The sequence below is a fragment of the Rattus rattus genome, chromosome 7 (genome assembly GCF_011064425.1).
Source record: "Rattus rattus isolate New Zealand chromosome 7, Rrattus_CSIRO_v1, whole genome shotgun sequence".
NCBI classification, from domain to species: domain Eukaryota; kingdom Metazoa; phylum Chordata; class Mammalia; order Rodentia; family Muridae; genus Rattus; species Rattus rattus.
In genome coordinates, this window is record NC_046160.1 from 45,035,459 (window position 1) to 45,050,789 (window position 15,331).

General features: G+C 41.9%; 1 protein-coding gene across 1 annotated transcript in view; it reads left to right on the forward strand.

Moving 5' to 3' along the window:
• Cog5 (component of oligomeric golgi complex 5) overlaps positions 1 to 15,331 on the forward strand; it is a 290,729-nt gene that overhangs the window by 7,491 nt on the left and 267,907 nt on the right. The window contains exons 3-5 of the mRNA XM_032907620.1: positions 3,788 to 3,845; positions 8,464 to 8,518; positions 9,107 to 9,176. Coding sequence (XP_032763511.1) covers positions 3,788 to 3,845; positions 8,464 to 8,518; positions 9,107 to 9,176 — 183 coding nt within the window. The remainder of the gene's footprint in view (positions 1 to 3,787; positions 3,846 to 8,463; positions 8,519 to 9,106; positions 9,177 to 15,331) is intronic.

Here is a 15,331-nt window from a genome sequence, read left to right on the forward strand (position 1 = left end):
TACTTACACATGCCAGGCAAGCACCCTACCAACTGAGTTTAATCCCAGTCCCAATATACTTCTATATTGCTTTTTCTTAAAGTATAGAATAGAGTTTATTCAGGACATGGGGAGGGGGTTTGAGAGAGGGCAGTAGGACAGAGAAAGGCGGGGGGGGAGGGAGGGAGAAGGGAGGAAGGGAAGGACGGGGGGAGAGAGACAGAGGGACAGAGAGAGACAGAGAGACAGAGAGAGACAGAGAGACAGAGGAGTAGGGGCCAGCCAGCCATGAGCACATGGAGAGAGGGGGAGGAAAATGGGGAGAGAGGTGGAGCAGGGGCAAGAGGAGAGAGCAAGAGAGTAAGAGAGAGCCTATATTGCTTTTTGTCTGAATAGTTATTGAAGAGACACTTAGATGAACGAAAAAATTTGTAAATAAGTGAACTCTTTACAGTTAAGTCCAGATTTGTTATAGCATGAGACTCACTCATTTAACGTTTTGTGCTTAGTTTCTTTCTTAGTGAAAAATTAACTTAGAAGAATTGTGGTGACTTTTAAGGTGACTTCAACCTTAAAATTCTCATTACTCGTTTAGAACACAAGTATTTAGAAGACAGTTAATGCCAGGCTTTGTGTTAGGCTATCAGATAGAGAAATGAAAACACATTCCTTGGTTCTCCACAGACTCTGGGATTAGTGATAGATAAAGACAGGAGTAACTGTCAGATGAAGCCTGTTTTTACATAGAATGGTACAGGTGTTTTGCAGGTACAGGGGAAGTTATGCTTAAATTCTGCATAGAGTTTCAGGGGATAGGTTCTCAAGATTTTGTCTCCCTTTTACACTTGGTATTTTTCTTCTTTCATGCAGTACCTCAGTTGTAGGAATTGATGAGAATTTAAAATTAACACTCCTTAGAAGGACAAATTTTATCTATCTGCCGATCTGTCAGTCTGTCTATTTATAGATAAGTGAGGTCAAAGTCTCTGAGTTCTAGTGTGAGAGCTGAACCTGTTACAATTTTTTAGAAGCAAAATTTGGATAATGTTCATCAAATAAAAGAATGAAAGAATGTGATTAAAATAATGGAAACATCAGTGACATGATTAAACTCCAAAAGACTCATTACTTGTCATCCATTAGGCCTTAACACAGGAACTAGACTTGACTGTAGGTATTGAGAGAGAGGCCCTAACAAGTGGTTGTTTGTGGAGTTGTAGGTGAACAGAAAGCTGTTGAGCTGAAGAAAGCATCGTGGTTGTAGGACGGAGTGCTGTCTCCTTGTCACTGCTAAGAGTTTGATTCTAGATGCTGTGACTAAACACTGGACAGTCAGTACGGTTTCCTCCGCTGTCTGTACATCTTAGGTCACTGCTCACTAGCTGAAACAAATAGGAAGGTAGCTTTTACCTTTTATCTTCTGCATCTATTGAAAAGTCATCTGATTGGCAGCAAGGAAGTATATGAAAGGGGTAAGTTTTAGCTTTTCAGCCTTCCCAAATTGTCACAAAAAATAAAGGAGAATAGAAAATTAAAAGAACATTATTCTTGTTGAAATGCATTCATTGATGACCATATGAATAATGTGGAGAAAATTTAGTCTTGTGATGCAACTTTTCTATTGCCGAAACAAAGCCCGCAGAGGTTATAACAGAGATGATCGAACCTGGGGGCCGTGGTTTCAGAGGGTGAGAGCCCATGACCACTATGGCAGGGAGCATGGCAACAGGCAGGCTGGTGCTGCAGTAGCTTAGAGCTTACATCTGCTGTACAGGCATCAGGCAGGGAGGGGGCTAGCTGGGAATTGTGTGGCTTTAGAAACCTCAGAGCCTACCCCACAGTGACACACCTCCTCAAACAAGACCACACCTCCTTCCCAAACAACTCTACCAACAGGGTTGGACCAAGTATTAAAATAAATGAGCCTTTGAAGATAAGAGATGAAGAAAAGGTTACACTTGTATGAGGTGGTTGTGATGGGAAGAGAGAACAAGTTTTATATTTAAAATAATATAAAATGAAGGCTATTGAATGCTATGGAGTGACAGTGTTTTCCAGAAGAGGCCAAAGAGAAGGAACCCATGAGTGGGTCTTTGCTGAGGAGGAACTTTAGTACACAGGCTAGGGGGAGAGCTTCCTACTCTTGAGAGGATGCAGAATCATTTTTGGTATTGGCTGTCACACGGCAAACCCCAAGATTGTGTTATTTTTTTAGGAATTATGGTGTAGCTCGGTCCTAGCACACACCTTTAAGAGTTTTCTGCTTGAATATTGTATACAGGATTAAATAAAGTCAACCATAGGTCAAGAGGCAGAGCAAGCAACCAGCTGACAGGAAGTGAATGTAGGATTATTAAGAAAAAAAAACCAGAAAGTAAGAGGGAATCAGGAGGATGAATGATAGAGACATGGACAGGAAGTAGAAGGGAGAGACTGAGTTTGAAGGAGGTTATTTGAGACAGTGTGGGAGAGGAGATTCTTGGTGGGACATTGGCTGAGGGGCAAGGTCAGCTGTTTTCTGCTTAGCAGAGTGCTTTCTCTGAACCAGCAGTTTTTTTACCCCAGCATCTGGCTCCTGAGTCTTCATTGGTAAATCGAACAATTGAGATTTTGTTAAAAAACAACACATTAGGATTTCTACAGTATTATGAGTATTTGCATGATTTCTTTTTATTTTATTTATCTTCATTTTATGTGTGCGCATGCTTTGTATGTATGTGTACCATTTATGTGCCTAGTATCTGTGGAGGCCTGAAGAAGGTGTTGGTGTCCGTGGACCTGGAGTTACAAACAGTTGTTAGCCTCTATATGGATGCTGGGAATTGAACCTGGGTCTTCTGTAAGAGCAACATCTGAACCAATTCTTTAGCCTCATTGCATGATTTCTTAATGTACCAAGGAATTTCTTACATGTGCTCTTTCCATGCCTCCCCCTTTGGGTTTTATCTATCCACATTCCCCTAATTTCTGCCAAAATGTCAATCTTCCATAGGGAAAAGGATTTTTTGTGACACAGGGAAGTTGACACAGGGAGCTATCTGGGGTTAGATAGCTGCTGAGAGCTTTAGTTTCTAGGATATAGGTTTGATGATGCTGAATGAAGTCTAAGAACAAAGACAAGCTTGATTCCAAAAGTGTTCTTCAAAGGGCAAGCAGAGGAAAGCAATGGCTTTATCATAGTTTGCACAATTCTACTTAATGTAGTTAGGGAAGTGGAGAATCTGCCATGACCCAAGTTTGTATTTTCCCTAGATCATATGTTGCAACTTGAATTTTTTTTACTGCTGGGGATTGAACCCAGTACCTCATGTATACCAGACATGCACCTCCCCAAATAAGCTACAACCTCATATATTCCTATGTTCATATACTGAAACAACTCCCAGTGTGATAGTCGGAGAGGTAGCAGAGCTCCAAGGAGATTGTTCCTCCTTCCTCCATATCAGGACATCGTCACTAGTGATGAATGGATACTGAGTTTGTTAGTACTTGATCTTGGACTTTTAGCCTTCAGAACTGTGATAATGAGTCTCTTGTTTGTATGTTACCTAGGCTATGATATATTTGTTGCACCCCAGAGATACTGAGGCAGGGTTAGCACTGTATCCTTTTGCTCTGACCCGAACTTTTACTGTACATGTTTCTGCCATAACCCATCTCAAACAAATCTCATGACTTGCATGTGCATATGCATTTGTATGTATAGTATCTCTTCCCTTTATATACCAAGGAAGCTCTTGGATTCTACCCTGCGTGGACAAAATAGTCAGTCAGAGCAATTGCTGATTTTTCATCCTTAATTTTTCAGGTTGTTGCAAGACATGAAGATTTACTGGCACAAGCAACTGGGATTGAGTCTTTGGAAGGTATAGTCTCACTATCTCTCACTTAGCTGGGGCCAGGTCAGGGACCCACAGGCTTTTTGGGCTTGAGGGCTGGCTAGAACGTACTTTTAGATTTTGTTGGCCATACAGACTGTGCTGTAGACACCGAACTCTTGCAGAAATATGTAAAGCAACCAACAGGTAATGTGAAAACAGACAAGCGGCTGGCTATGTTCCAGGAACACTTAAAACTTCTTACCTGTTCAGATCCCTGCTTGGAAAAGTTCCCTTTGCTGTGCTTCAGTTTTCCTATGTGTGCCACAGATGTACTAGTGTGTGCTCAAGTGGTATTGTGTTAAGGGTTAAATGATTGAGGAAATGGTTAAAGTAGGCTTGCTATAAGCTTGGTTAATTAAAACAGTCAAAAAAAAGAGCCTTGTTAGAATAGGCAGTGGAAGTGGGTGTGAATTTTTATGTATTTTTTTCTTTGATATTCTTAGCAGTGGGAGTATAGTAGACAAATAACACATCGTGACTCGTGCTTGACTAAATGATTTATGAACTTTGCATTTTTCCTGATAATTTCATAAGTATGAGATGTTTCTACTATGTTTTTCATTATCGCTTGCTGTCTCAGTTAGACTTTCTATTACTGTGATAAAAGACCATGACCAGTTCTTGCTCTCTAATCTTGCTCTCCTCCCCTCTTCCCCCTTGTCTCTTCTCTCCCCATTCCCCTCTCCATGTACTCATGGCCGGCTTGTAGTCCTCTCTCCCCCTTTCTCTTTCTTTGCCTTTTTCAGTTTCTACTTCCCTTCTCCAAAAGTAATTTGAGAAGAAGGGTTTATTTCAGCTAAGAATTCTCAATTCCTGCTCTGACACTGATGGACAGGAACTCAGGCAGGTTCTGAGGCAGGAGCCATGGAGGAGCTGTTCTGTTACTGTGTTTCAGCTGCTTACCTTGTTCTCCATGACTCACTCCATTTGCTTTCTTATACACCTCAGGACCACCTGTCAAGGAATGGTGCCATCCACTGTGGGCAGAGATCACTAAGCATTAATCAAGAAAATGCCCTTCAGACTTCATACAGCCAGCATGAAGGCATATTCAGTCTTCCCACATAACTCTAGCTCGTGTCAGATTGACAAAACCAACCAAGACACTTGTGTTTGGATAACTACTATTAATCATACATCCAGAGAGAGTTAAATGATGATGTCGATGTGATACTCTAACAGTATTTCTCATGTGTCAAAAAAAAGGGCTTACTTCAGAAACTCTGGTTTATAAAGCACCTTATGAAAGAATTTAGTATTTTGGGAAATGATAGTTTGATTGTTAACTTGAAAACCTGTGCTTCTTGAAGAAGTTAAGAGTCCTTAAGTACTGGTCTAATGTTGGAAATTACATTTTAATCTCTTAATTTTTTTTATGAGTTTCTAAGAACAGTAATATTTTAATGGTAGTTTTGAAAATAAATAATATAGTTTTGACTTGTGAAATGACATAGTACATTGATTAGGCTTGTCATTATAATAGAATACTTCTCATTATGTCTTTAATCATTTAAATTTTTTTAATCTCATTAATTTTTTGAGGCTGCCCAGAAACTCATTGTGTAGACTGAGCTTACTTCAAACTCACAGAGATCCACTTGCCTCTGTCTCCAGAGTGCTGGGATTCAAGGAGTGGGCTATCACACTCAGCCTCATTATGGCTTTCCTATGTGTATATTTTTATAAAGTGCTTGCTTTTCCCAGGATACTTTTCTTCTGATTGTGAGTCTTAGCCTTTAAAGGCTGAGCTATCTCTTTAGTTCTTTTCTCAGAATTCATTTTTTTCTATTTATTTATTTATTTATTTATTTTTTCATTCATTCATTTTATATCTAGATTGCAGCCCTTGCCTCCTGCTGGTCTGCCCCTCACACAGCCCATCTCCCTTCCCCACTCCCTATCAACTCTGAGAATGGGGAGGCTCCCCTGGGTATCAACCCACACTGGCACATCAAGTCACTGCAGGACTAGGCACTGAGGCCAGACAAGACAGCCCAGTTGGGTGAACAGGCAGGCAACAAAGTCATGGATAGCCCCTCACTCCACCCTGGCTCTAGTTGCTGGGGACCCACACGAAGACCAGACTGTACATCTGTTCCATATATGTGGGAGACCTAGGTCAAGTCCATGCTTCCTTTTTCATTGGTGGTTCAGTTTCTGAGAGCCCCCCAAGGCTGAAGGTTAGTTTACTCTGCTGGTCTTCTTGTAGAGTCCCTATCCCCTTCCAGTCCCATAATTCCCACTCCACCCCCTCCCCACTCCAACTCTTCCACAAGACTCCTGAGCTCCATGTAATGTGATGCTATGATGTGCTTGTAGACAGGAGCCTAGCATGGTCTACCAACAGCTGACTAAGACAGATGCAAATACAGCCAACCATTGTACTGAGGTCGGGGACTCTACAGAAGAGTTAGGAGACAGACTGAGGAAATTGAACGGGGTGGCAACCCTATAGGAAGACCAACAGAGTCAACTTAACTCGGACCCTTAGAAGCTCTCAGAGACTAAGCCACCAACTGAAGAGCATACATGGACTGGTCCAAGGCCCCTCGCACATATGTAGCAGACAGCTACCTTATCTGGCCTCAGTGAGAGAGGAAATACCTAATCTTGTAGAGAGTTGAGGCCCCAGGGAAGGGCCATCACCCTCTCAATTCTTTTTAAGGGTTACAGTATTGAAAACACCATTAGCACTGGTAATGGTAAACAGGTAAATTAGGACTGGTTCAGTGGTAAACAGATTATCTAATGTGTGACACCCTGGGTTTAACCCCTTCATTGTGAAGCCCTTATATCTATGCCCATTTATGCATATATCTACACACACACACACACACACACACACACACACACACGCACACGCACACACACACTAGCATAGGATGTATTTCAAAACACTCAATTAGAATGTTTTTTGAGATGCTGAAAAGTCTACTAAGAAAATTTAATCATTAATCATAACTTCATCATCTTTCTCCTATATTTGAAAAAATTTGTAAGTAGTTTGGAGGTACAGTTATTTGACCCATTTTAAAGGGGAATAAATTCAGTAGTTCATTTAGTTAATTAAAGGGCAATTGAGTACTTGTTTGATGCTGGATATATATAAGTAATAGACAAAAACCACTGTCCTTAGGAAACAATGTTTATTTCAGATGGTGAAGTTAATTAAAAAATGTACAAATAGAAAATCAGACATTTTAAAGTCCTACAAAGAAAACCCATTAAGTAAAAGAATTGTAGGGGGTGGGGAACCCTGTTACTTTTAATGGTCAGAGAAGTCTTTCTGAAAAGATAGTATTTTGAGCTGAAATCTGAAGGGTAAGAAGGAACTGCCCTGTGAAGATGGAGAGAAACTGTTGAAAGCTTAGGAACAGTGGAGCAGACATTAACTTGATGTGTCTCAGGGCTAGAAGCAAGGCCTCATGACTTCTATGAATGACTGTAGTGAACGAGGGAGAGAATGACAGAAGGATTTGCTCTAATTTTATTTTGAATGTAGGAGTAAACCATTATAGAGTTCAAATCAGAGTGTTGTATGACAAGGTTAGCATTGTAAGTAGTTTTCCCTGCTAGCTCTACAGGTGACAGCACTGGTAGGGTAGTGAGGTTGGTGGTGCCTTCAGTTAGTATGGTGGATAGAAAAACAGTTGATGGGAGTAAAACTGAAGCAGACCTGAGAGGATTCATCAAGGTGTGGAAGGGCTGAGAAGAGGCACCACAGTGGTTCTTTGAAGTTGGTCTGCTAAGCTGGATGTGAGTTATTGGGATGAGGCAGATTGCACAGGACTATGACCCGGCAGGTGTGGGACGTTGTGGAAATCACCTTTGACATAGTACATTTGACAGGAGAGGATTTAGGGCTGGAGGTTGTGTGTCTACATAGGAAGATACAATGACGATCTTTTCACCCCCTTTATATATGTATATGTAAGTTAAGTCCATTTTCATGGAAAAGGTAGCATTTCAACGTTGGCATTGAAGAAGTCCTTGAAAGGATGTAGGTGAAAAGGTGACTGAAGTGAAGGCTTGAGAGAGACATTGACTAGAGGGACAGTGGGAGGCCTGGATTCCACGGCCTCAAGGACACGAGCTGGGCTGTAGCTTTAACACAGGAGCGAAAAGGGTACTATGGAAGGGTTCCAAGCAAGAATTCAATTTGAACTTTTAAATGTCACCTAATGATTTTAAAAAAATAATTGTAGCAAATATGTCTAACATTAATTTTCCATACAGTTTAAAATGTAAACAAGCATCAAGAGTCTAATTGAGCAGTGCCCAGTGCATATCCATCTTGTGCAGCCCTCAGCACTGTCTAGTTCTGAAGCTTCTTCACCGTGCAAAGGAGGAATCTGTAGGCAGGGAGTAGGCATACCTAGTTTCCCTTTGGGCTTCTGTCATGGGCTGGATATCAGAGATTGGAGCATAGAGGCTAGTTGTCGGCTTTTGTAACTGAACATGGAAGTTATATTGATTGCTTGCCTCAATGATAGAAAAACATTAAGATTATATTTATGTAAATTTTTGTGCTTGATTTTTTTTTTTTGGTCCAGTGTAAATCTTGCAAATTCATAAAGCCTATAAGAGTTGTTGTCTTTCCTAGGTGTTCTTCAGATGATGCAGACGAGAATTGGAGCTTTACAGGGTGCTGTTGATAGGTACTATTGTTGACTTTATAAATATATAAGATAAAACTATTTCTAGCCATTATATGTATATGTGTGTGTATATCTATATCTATCTATATGTATGTATGTGTTTTAAGATTATTTGTGTTTGAATGTAGTATATAAGTGTGCATGTGGCACCTGGAGTATATGTGTGTGGGTGTGTGCATAGAGGTCAAAGGTCGACGTCAGATGTCCTGTATCACTCTCTACCTATTCCCTTGAGAACAAGGCTCTCAAACTTGGAATGAGGATGCTGGTCAGCTAGCCCTAGCAATCCTCCTGTCTTCCCTTTGTGTGGCATGAGGATACAGGTTTAAGCATAGCCATCCCAGCATTTTTTTTTATTTTTTTTTTCGGAGCTGGGGACCGAACCCAGGGCCTTGTGCTTGCTAGGCAAGTGCTCTACCACTGAGCTAAATCCCAACCCCTCCCAGCATTCTATATAGGTGCTGGGTTCTGAAGTCAGATCTTCATCCTTATACAGCAAACATTCTTAGACACTGAGCCATCTCCAGTCTCTCACTGATGCTTTGAAATTGATTTTATTCTCACTCTTGTTTACTTTTTTGGTCTTAGGATGAAATCAAAAATTGTTGAGCCATACAATAAAATAGTAGCCCGTACTGCACAACTGGCAAGGCTTCAGGTAGGTAATCACATCTGCTGCTTCTTTTTTTTAAACTTACTTTTACAACCCACTGCAGTTTCCCTCCCTCCTCTCCTTCCAGTTCCTCCCTTCAACCTCTCCTTCCCCCTCGACCCATCCATCCATTCCCCTCCCTTTCCTCAGCAAAGGGCAGGGCTCCATGGATCTCAATCTCAAATATACCAAGTTGCATGAGTCTAGGCAACCCTCTTTTATTAAGGCTGGGCGTGCCAGTCCAGTAGGAGGAAAGGGTCCCAAAGGCAGGCAGGCAACAGAGTGAGAGATAACTCCTGCTCCCACTATTAGGAGTCCCACAAGAAGACCAAGCTACACAACTATTAGATATATGTAGAGGGCCTTGGTCAGTCTTATATAGGCTCCTTGGTTTGCAGTTCAGTCTCCGTAAGCTTGTGTCAGCTTCTGTGAGCACCTGTGAGCCCAGGTTAGTAGATTCTGTAGGTTTTCTTGTGGTATCCTGGACTCTTCTGGCTCCTACAATCATTCCTCTCTCTCTTCCACAGGATTCCCCAAGCTCCTCCTAGTGTTTGGCTATGGGTCTCTGCCTCTTTTTCCATCAGTTGCTGGATGAAGCCTCTCTGATGACAGTTATGCTAGGCATCAATCTATGAATATAGCAGAATATCATTAGAATCATTTCATTGACTTTTTTTTTTTTCCTTTTTTGCCAGTCATGATTGGTTCTATCCTAGGTCCTAGGTCTCTGGGCTATCCAACGTCTGGGTCATGTCCTTCCAAGTAGTGTTGGGTGGGTTACCTCTCATGGCATGGGTCTCAAGATAGACCAGTTGGCCACTTCCATATGTTCTGTGCCATATTTACCCAAGCACATCTTGTAGGCAGGACAAATTGTAGGTTAAAGGTTTTGTGGCTGGATTGGTGTTCTAATTCCTCCATTGGAAGTTTTACCTAGTTACAGGAGATGACCAGTTCAGGCTCAATATCCCCATTGCTAGGAGTCTTAGCTCACCCTCCTAGATTCCTGGCAGTTTCTGTTATCTTAGATTTCTAGCTTGTCCCAGAAATGCCTCCTCTCCTGATTTCCTTTCCCAGTACTCTCTCCCTCTTTCCTTCTGCCACCTGATCCCTCCTGTTCCCATCCCCTTTCTCCAATCATGATTCCTCCAACCCCCAGCCACCTGAGATGTCTATTCTAGCTCCCCTTTACAGTGACATTCATGCATCCCCTCCACCCCTTCCTCTTGAGTCCTCCTTGTTACCTAGCCTCTCTGCCTCTGTGGATTGTAGCCTGGTTATCCTTTACTTTAAGGTTAAGGATCCACTTATAAGTGGGTATATACCATGTTTCTCTTTCTGGGTTTAGATTACCTCACTCAGGATGAGCTTTTCTAATTCCACCCACTTTGCTGCAGATTTCATGATGATGTTGTTTTTTGCAGCTGAGTAATAGTTCAATGTGTAAATGCACCACATTTTCTTTATCCACTCTTCAGGTGGAGAACATCTAGATTATTTCCAGCTTCTGGCTATTACAAATAAAGCTGCTATGAACATAGTTGAGAAGTGTCTTTGTGGTAGTATGGAGTGTGCTTTGGGAATATGCCAAAGAATAGTATAGCTGGGTCTTGGAGCAGGTCAATTCCCAGTTTTCAAGGGAACTGCCATATTGATTTTCAAAGTGGCTATATAAGTTTATGCTTCCACTAGCAAAGGAGGAGTGTTCCCCTTGTCCTACAACCTCGCCAGCGCGGGCTGCCACTTGTGTTTTTATCTTACCCATTCTGACAGGCATGAGATGGAGTATCAGAGTTGTTTTTATTTGTATTTCTCTGATAGCTAAGGATGTTGGACATTTCTTTGTTTCTCAGCCATTTGAGATTCTTCTGTTGATAATTCTGTTTAGGTCTGTACTCTACTTTTTTTTTTTTCTTTAAAGATTTATTTATTTACTACATATAAGTACACTGTAGCTGTCTTCAGATACACCAGAAGAGGGCATCAGATTCTGTTACAGATGGTTGTGAGCCACCATGTGGTTGCTGGGATTTGAACTCAGGACCTCTGGAAGAACAGTCAGTGCTCTTAACCGCTGAGCCATCTCTCCAGCCCCCTGTACTCTACTTTTAATTGAATTATTTGGGTGTTTTTTTTTTTTTTGCTATCTGGTTTCTTGAGTTATTTATATATTTTGGACATTAGTCTTCAATCAGGTGTGGAGTTGGTAAAAATACTTTCCATTCCAAAGGCTGGCACTTTGTCCAGTTAACAGTGTCCTTTGCATAGAGCTTTTTGGTTTCATGAGGGCCCATTTATTAATAGCCTGGGCTATTGGTGCTCTATTCAGGAAGTTGTCTCCTGAACCTATGAGTTCAAAGCTATTCCCTACTTTCTCTTCTGTGAGGTTCACTGTATCCGGCTTTATGTTGAAATCTTTGATCCACTTGGGCTTGGGTTTTGTGCAGGTTGGCAAATATGTATTTATTTGTATGCTTCTACTTGCCTACATCCAGTTAGACCAGCACCATTCTTTTTTACCGTTGTATAATTTTGTTTTCTTTGTGAAAAATCAAGTGTCCAATGTGTATGGCTTTGTTCAATTCTATTGATGAACCTGTCTATTTGTATATGAATAGCATGCAGTTTTTATTACTATTGCTCTATGGTAAAGCTTGAAATCAGGGATGGTGATTCCTCTGGATGGTCTTTTATTGTACAGTGTGTTTTCAGCTATCTGGGGGCTTTTTCTTCTTCTTTTTCCTTTTCTTTTTCTTTCTTTTTTTTTTTTTGGTTTTGTTTATGAGTATTCTTTCAAGGTCTGTAAAGAATTGTGTTGGAATTTTGATTGGACTTGTGTTGAATCTGTAGATTGCTTTTGGTAAGATGACCATTTTTGCTATGTTAATCCTAGTGATTCACGAGCATGCGAGATCTTTCCATATTCTGATATCTTCTCTGAATTATTTCAAGACTCGAAAATCATGTCATACCGGTCTTTAAATTGCTAGGTTACACCAAGGTATTTTATATTATTTGTTGCTGTTGTGAAGGATGTTGTTTTCTTGATTTTTGTTCTCAGCCTGTGTATCGTTGTATATAGGAGGGGTATTGATTTTTTTAGTTAATTTTATGCCTAGCTACTTTGCTGAAGTTGTTAATCAGCTGTAGGAGTTCCGTGGTAGAATTTTGGGGGTTGTTTATATATACTATAATATCATTTGTCAATAGTGATACTTTGACTTCCTCCTTTCCCAGTTTGTATTCCCTGGATCTCCTTTAGTTGCCTTTTGGTTCTACTTGAAACTTCAAGTACTATATTGAGTAGATATTGAGGGAGTGGGCAGCCTTGCCTTATCCCTGGTTTTTTGTGGAATTGCTTTAAGTTGCTCTCCATGTAATTTGATGATGGCTATTGGCTTGCTGTTTCTTGCCTTTGTTCTGCTTAGATATATCCCTGATATCACTGATCTAAGAGTTTTATCATTAAGTGGTGCTGGATTTTTGTTTCGTTTTTATTAAATTATTTATTTATTTATACACTCCAGATTTTATTCCCCTCCCAGTCCAGTCCCCCCCCCAACTGTCCCGCATCCCATACCTGCCCCTCCCCTCCGCCTCCCCCTCGGGCTTCCCTGCCCGTGTCTCCACAGGATGTCCCCACCCCTCCCACCCCACCAGACCTCTAAACTTCCTGGGGCCTCCAGTCTCTTGAGGGTTAGGTGCATCTTCTCTGACTGAACCCAGGCCCAGGAGTCCTGTGCTGTACATGTGTTGGGGGCCTCATCTCAGCTGGTGTGTGCTGCCTGGTTGGTGATCCAGTGTCTGAGAGATCTCAGGAGTTCATGTTAATTTCAATTTCTGGTCTTCCTACAGGGTAGTCCTCCTCCTCAGCTTCCTCCAGCTTTTCCCTAATTCAACCAGAGGGGTCAGCAGCTTTTGTTCATTGGTTAGGTGCACATATCTGCATCTGACTCTTTCAGCTGCTTGGGTCTTTTGGAGGACGGTCATGATAGGTCCCTTTTTGTGAACACCCCATAGTCTCAGTAATGATGTGAGGTCTTGGGGCCTCTCCTTGAGCTGGATCCCACTTTCGGCCTGTTGCTGGACCTTCTTTTCCTCAGACTCTTCTCCATTTCCATCCCTGCATTTCTTTCAGACAGGAAGAATTATGGGTCAGAGCTTTGACTGTGGGATAGCAAACCTACTCAACCACTCCCACCTCCTTGCCCTGGCATCCCCAATACTGGGGCATCGAGCCTTCACAGCACCAAGGGCCTCTTTTCCCACTGATGTCCGACAAGGCCATCTGCTATATATGTTGCTGGAGCCATGAGTGACTCCATGTGTACTCTTTAGATGGTTTAGTCCCTGGGAGCTCTGTGGTATCTGGTTGGTTGATACTGTTGTTCTTCCTATGGGGTTGCAAACCCCTTCAGCTCCTTCAGGCCTTTCTCTAACGCCTCCATTGGGGACCCCATTCTTAGTCCAGTGGTTGGCTGCAAGCATCTGCCTCTGTATTTGTCAAGCTCTGGCAGAGTCTCTTTAGACAGCTATATCAGGCTCCTGTCAGCAAGCATTTTTTGGCATCCACAATAGTATCTGGGTTTGATATCTGTATACGGGATGCATCCCCAGGTGGGATAGTCTCTGAATGTCCTTTCTTCTAGTTTCTGCTCCACATGTTGTCTCCTTATTTCCTCCCTTGAGTATTTTTTTCTCCCTTATAAGAAGGACTGAAGCATCTGCACTTTGGTCTTCCTTCTTCTTGAGCTTCATACCTCTGTTCTTCCTTCAGGGAGATAGAAATACCCAGCTCGTTAAGGAGATTCCTACCCAGCAGGAAATCATCTTCCCTTAGGCTGCTTACCCGTGTCTGCCACTGGGCAGTTAGCAGCGGGCAAATGGCCGATGAGTTGGGTTATAATAGGTAAGGCAGCTTCTGTATCCAATAAGTATTCTTTCCTCCTGTCTGCCATATCACATGTTACTGAGGCTTCCCTAATGTGATGCTGTACTTGGAGTCCCAGCCCTGACATTACCCTGCACTGGGGCATCGAGCCTTGGCAGGACCAAGGGCTTCTCCTTCTATTGATGCCCAACAAGGCCATCCTCTGCTACATATGCAGCTGGAGCCATGGGTCTGTCCACGTATAGTCTTTGGATGCTGGTTTAGTCCCTGGAAGCTCTTGGTTGATATTGTTGCTCTTCCTATGGGGTTGCAAACCCCTTCAGCTCTTTCAATTCTTTCTCTAACTCGTCCATTGGGGATCCCATTCTCAGTTCAATTTTGTCTAAGAGTATCCACATCTGTATTTGTCAGACTCTGGCAGAGCCTCTCAGGAGACAGCTATATTAGTTTCCTGTCAGCATGCACTTCTTAGCATCAGCAATATGGTCTGGGTTTGGTGGCTGTACGTGTATGGACTGGATCCTCAGATGGGGTAGTCTCTGGATGGCCTTTCCTTCAGTCTCTACTCCAAACTTTGTCTCCGTATTTCCTTCTATGAATATTTTTGTTCCCCCTTCTAAGAAGGACTGAAGCATCCACACTTGTCATCCATCTTCTTGAGCTTCATGTGGACAGTGGACTGTATCTTGGGTAATCTGAGCTTTTGAGCTAATATCCATTTATCAGTGAGTGCATACCATGTGTTTTTTATGATTGGGTTACTTTACTTAGGATGATATTTTCTAGTTCCATCCATTTGCCTAAGAATTTGATGAAGTCATTGTTTTTAATAGCTGAGTAGTACTCCATTGTGTAGATGTACCACATTTTCTGTATCACTTCCTCTGTTGAAGGACATCTGAGTTCTTTCTAGCTTCTGGTTATCATATAAATGCTGCTATGAACATACTGGAGCATGTTGGAGCATCTTTTGCGTATATGCCCAGGAGTGGTATAGATGGGTCCTCAGGTAGTACTATGTCTAATTTTCTGAGGAACCTCCAGACTGATTTCCAGAGTGTTTTACCAGCTTGCAATCCCACCAACAATGGAGGAGTGTTCCTTTTTATCTACATCCTCGCCAGCATCTGTTGTCACCTGAGTTTTTGATCTTAGCCATTCTGACTGGTGGAATCTCAAGGTCATTTTAATTTGCATTTCCCTGATGACTAAGGAGCATTTCTTTGAGTGCTTCTCAGTCATTTGGTATTCCTCAGTTGAGAATTCTTTG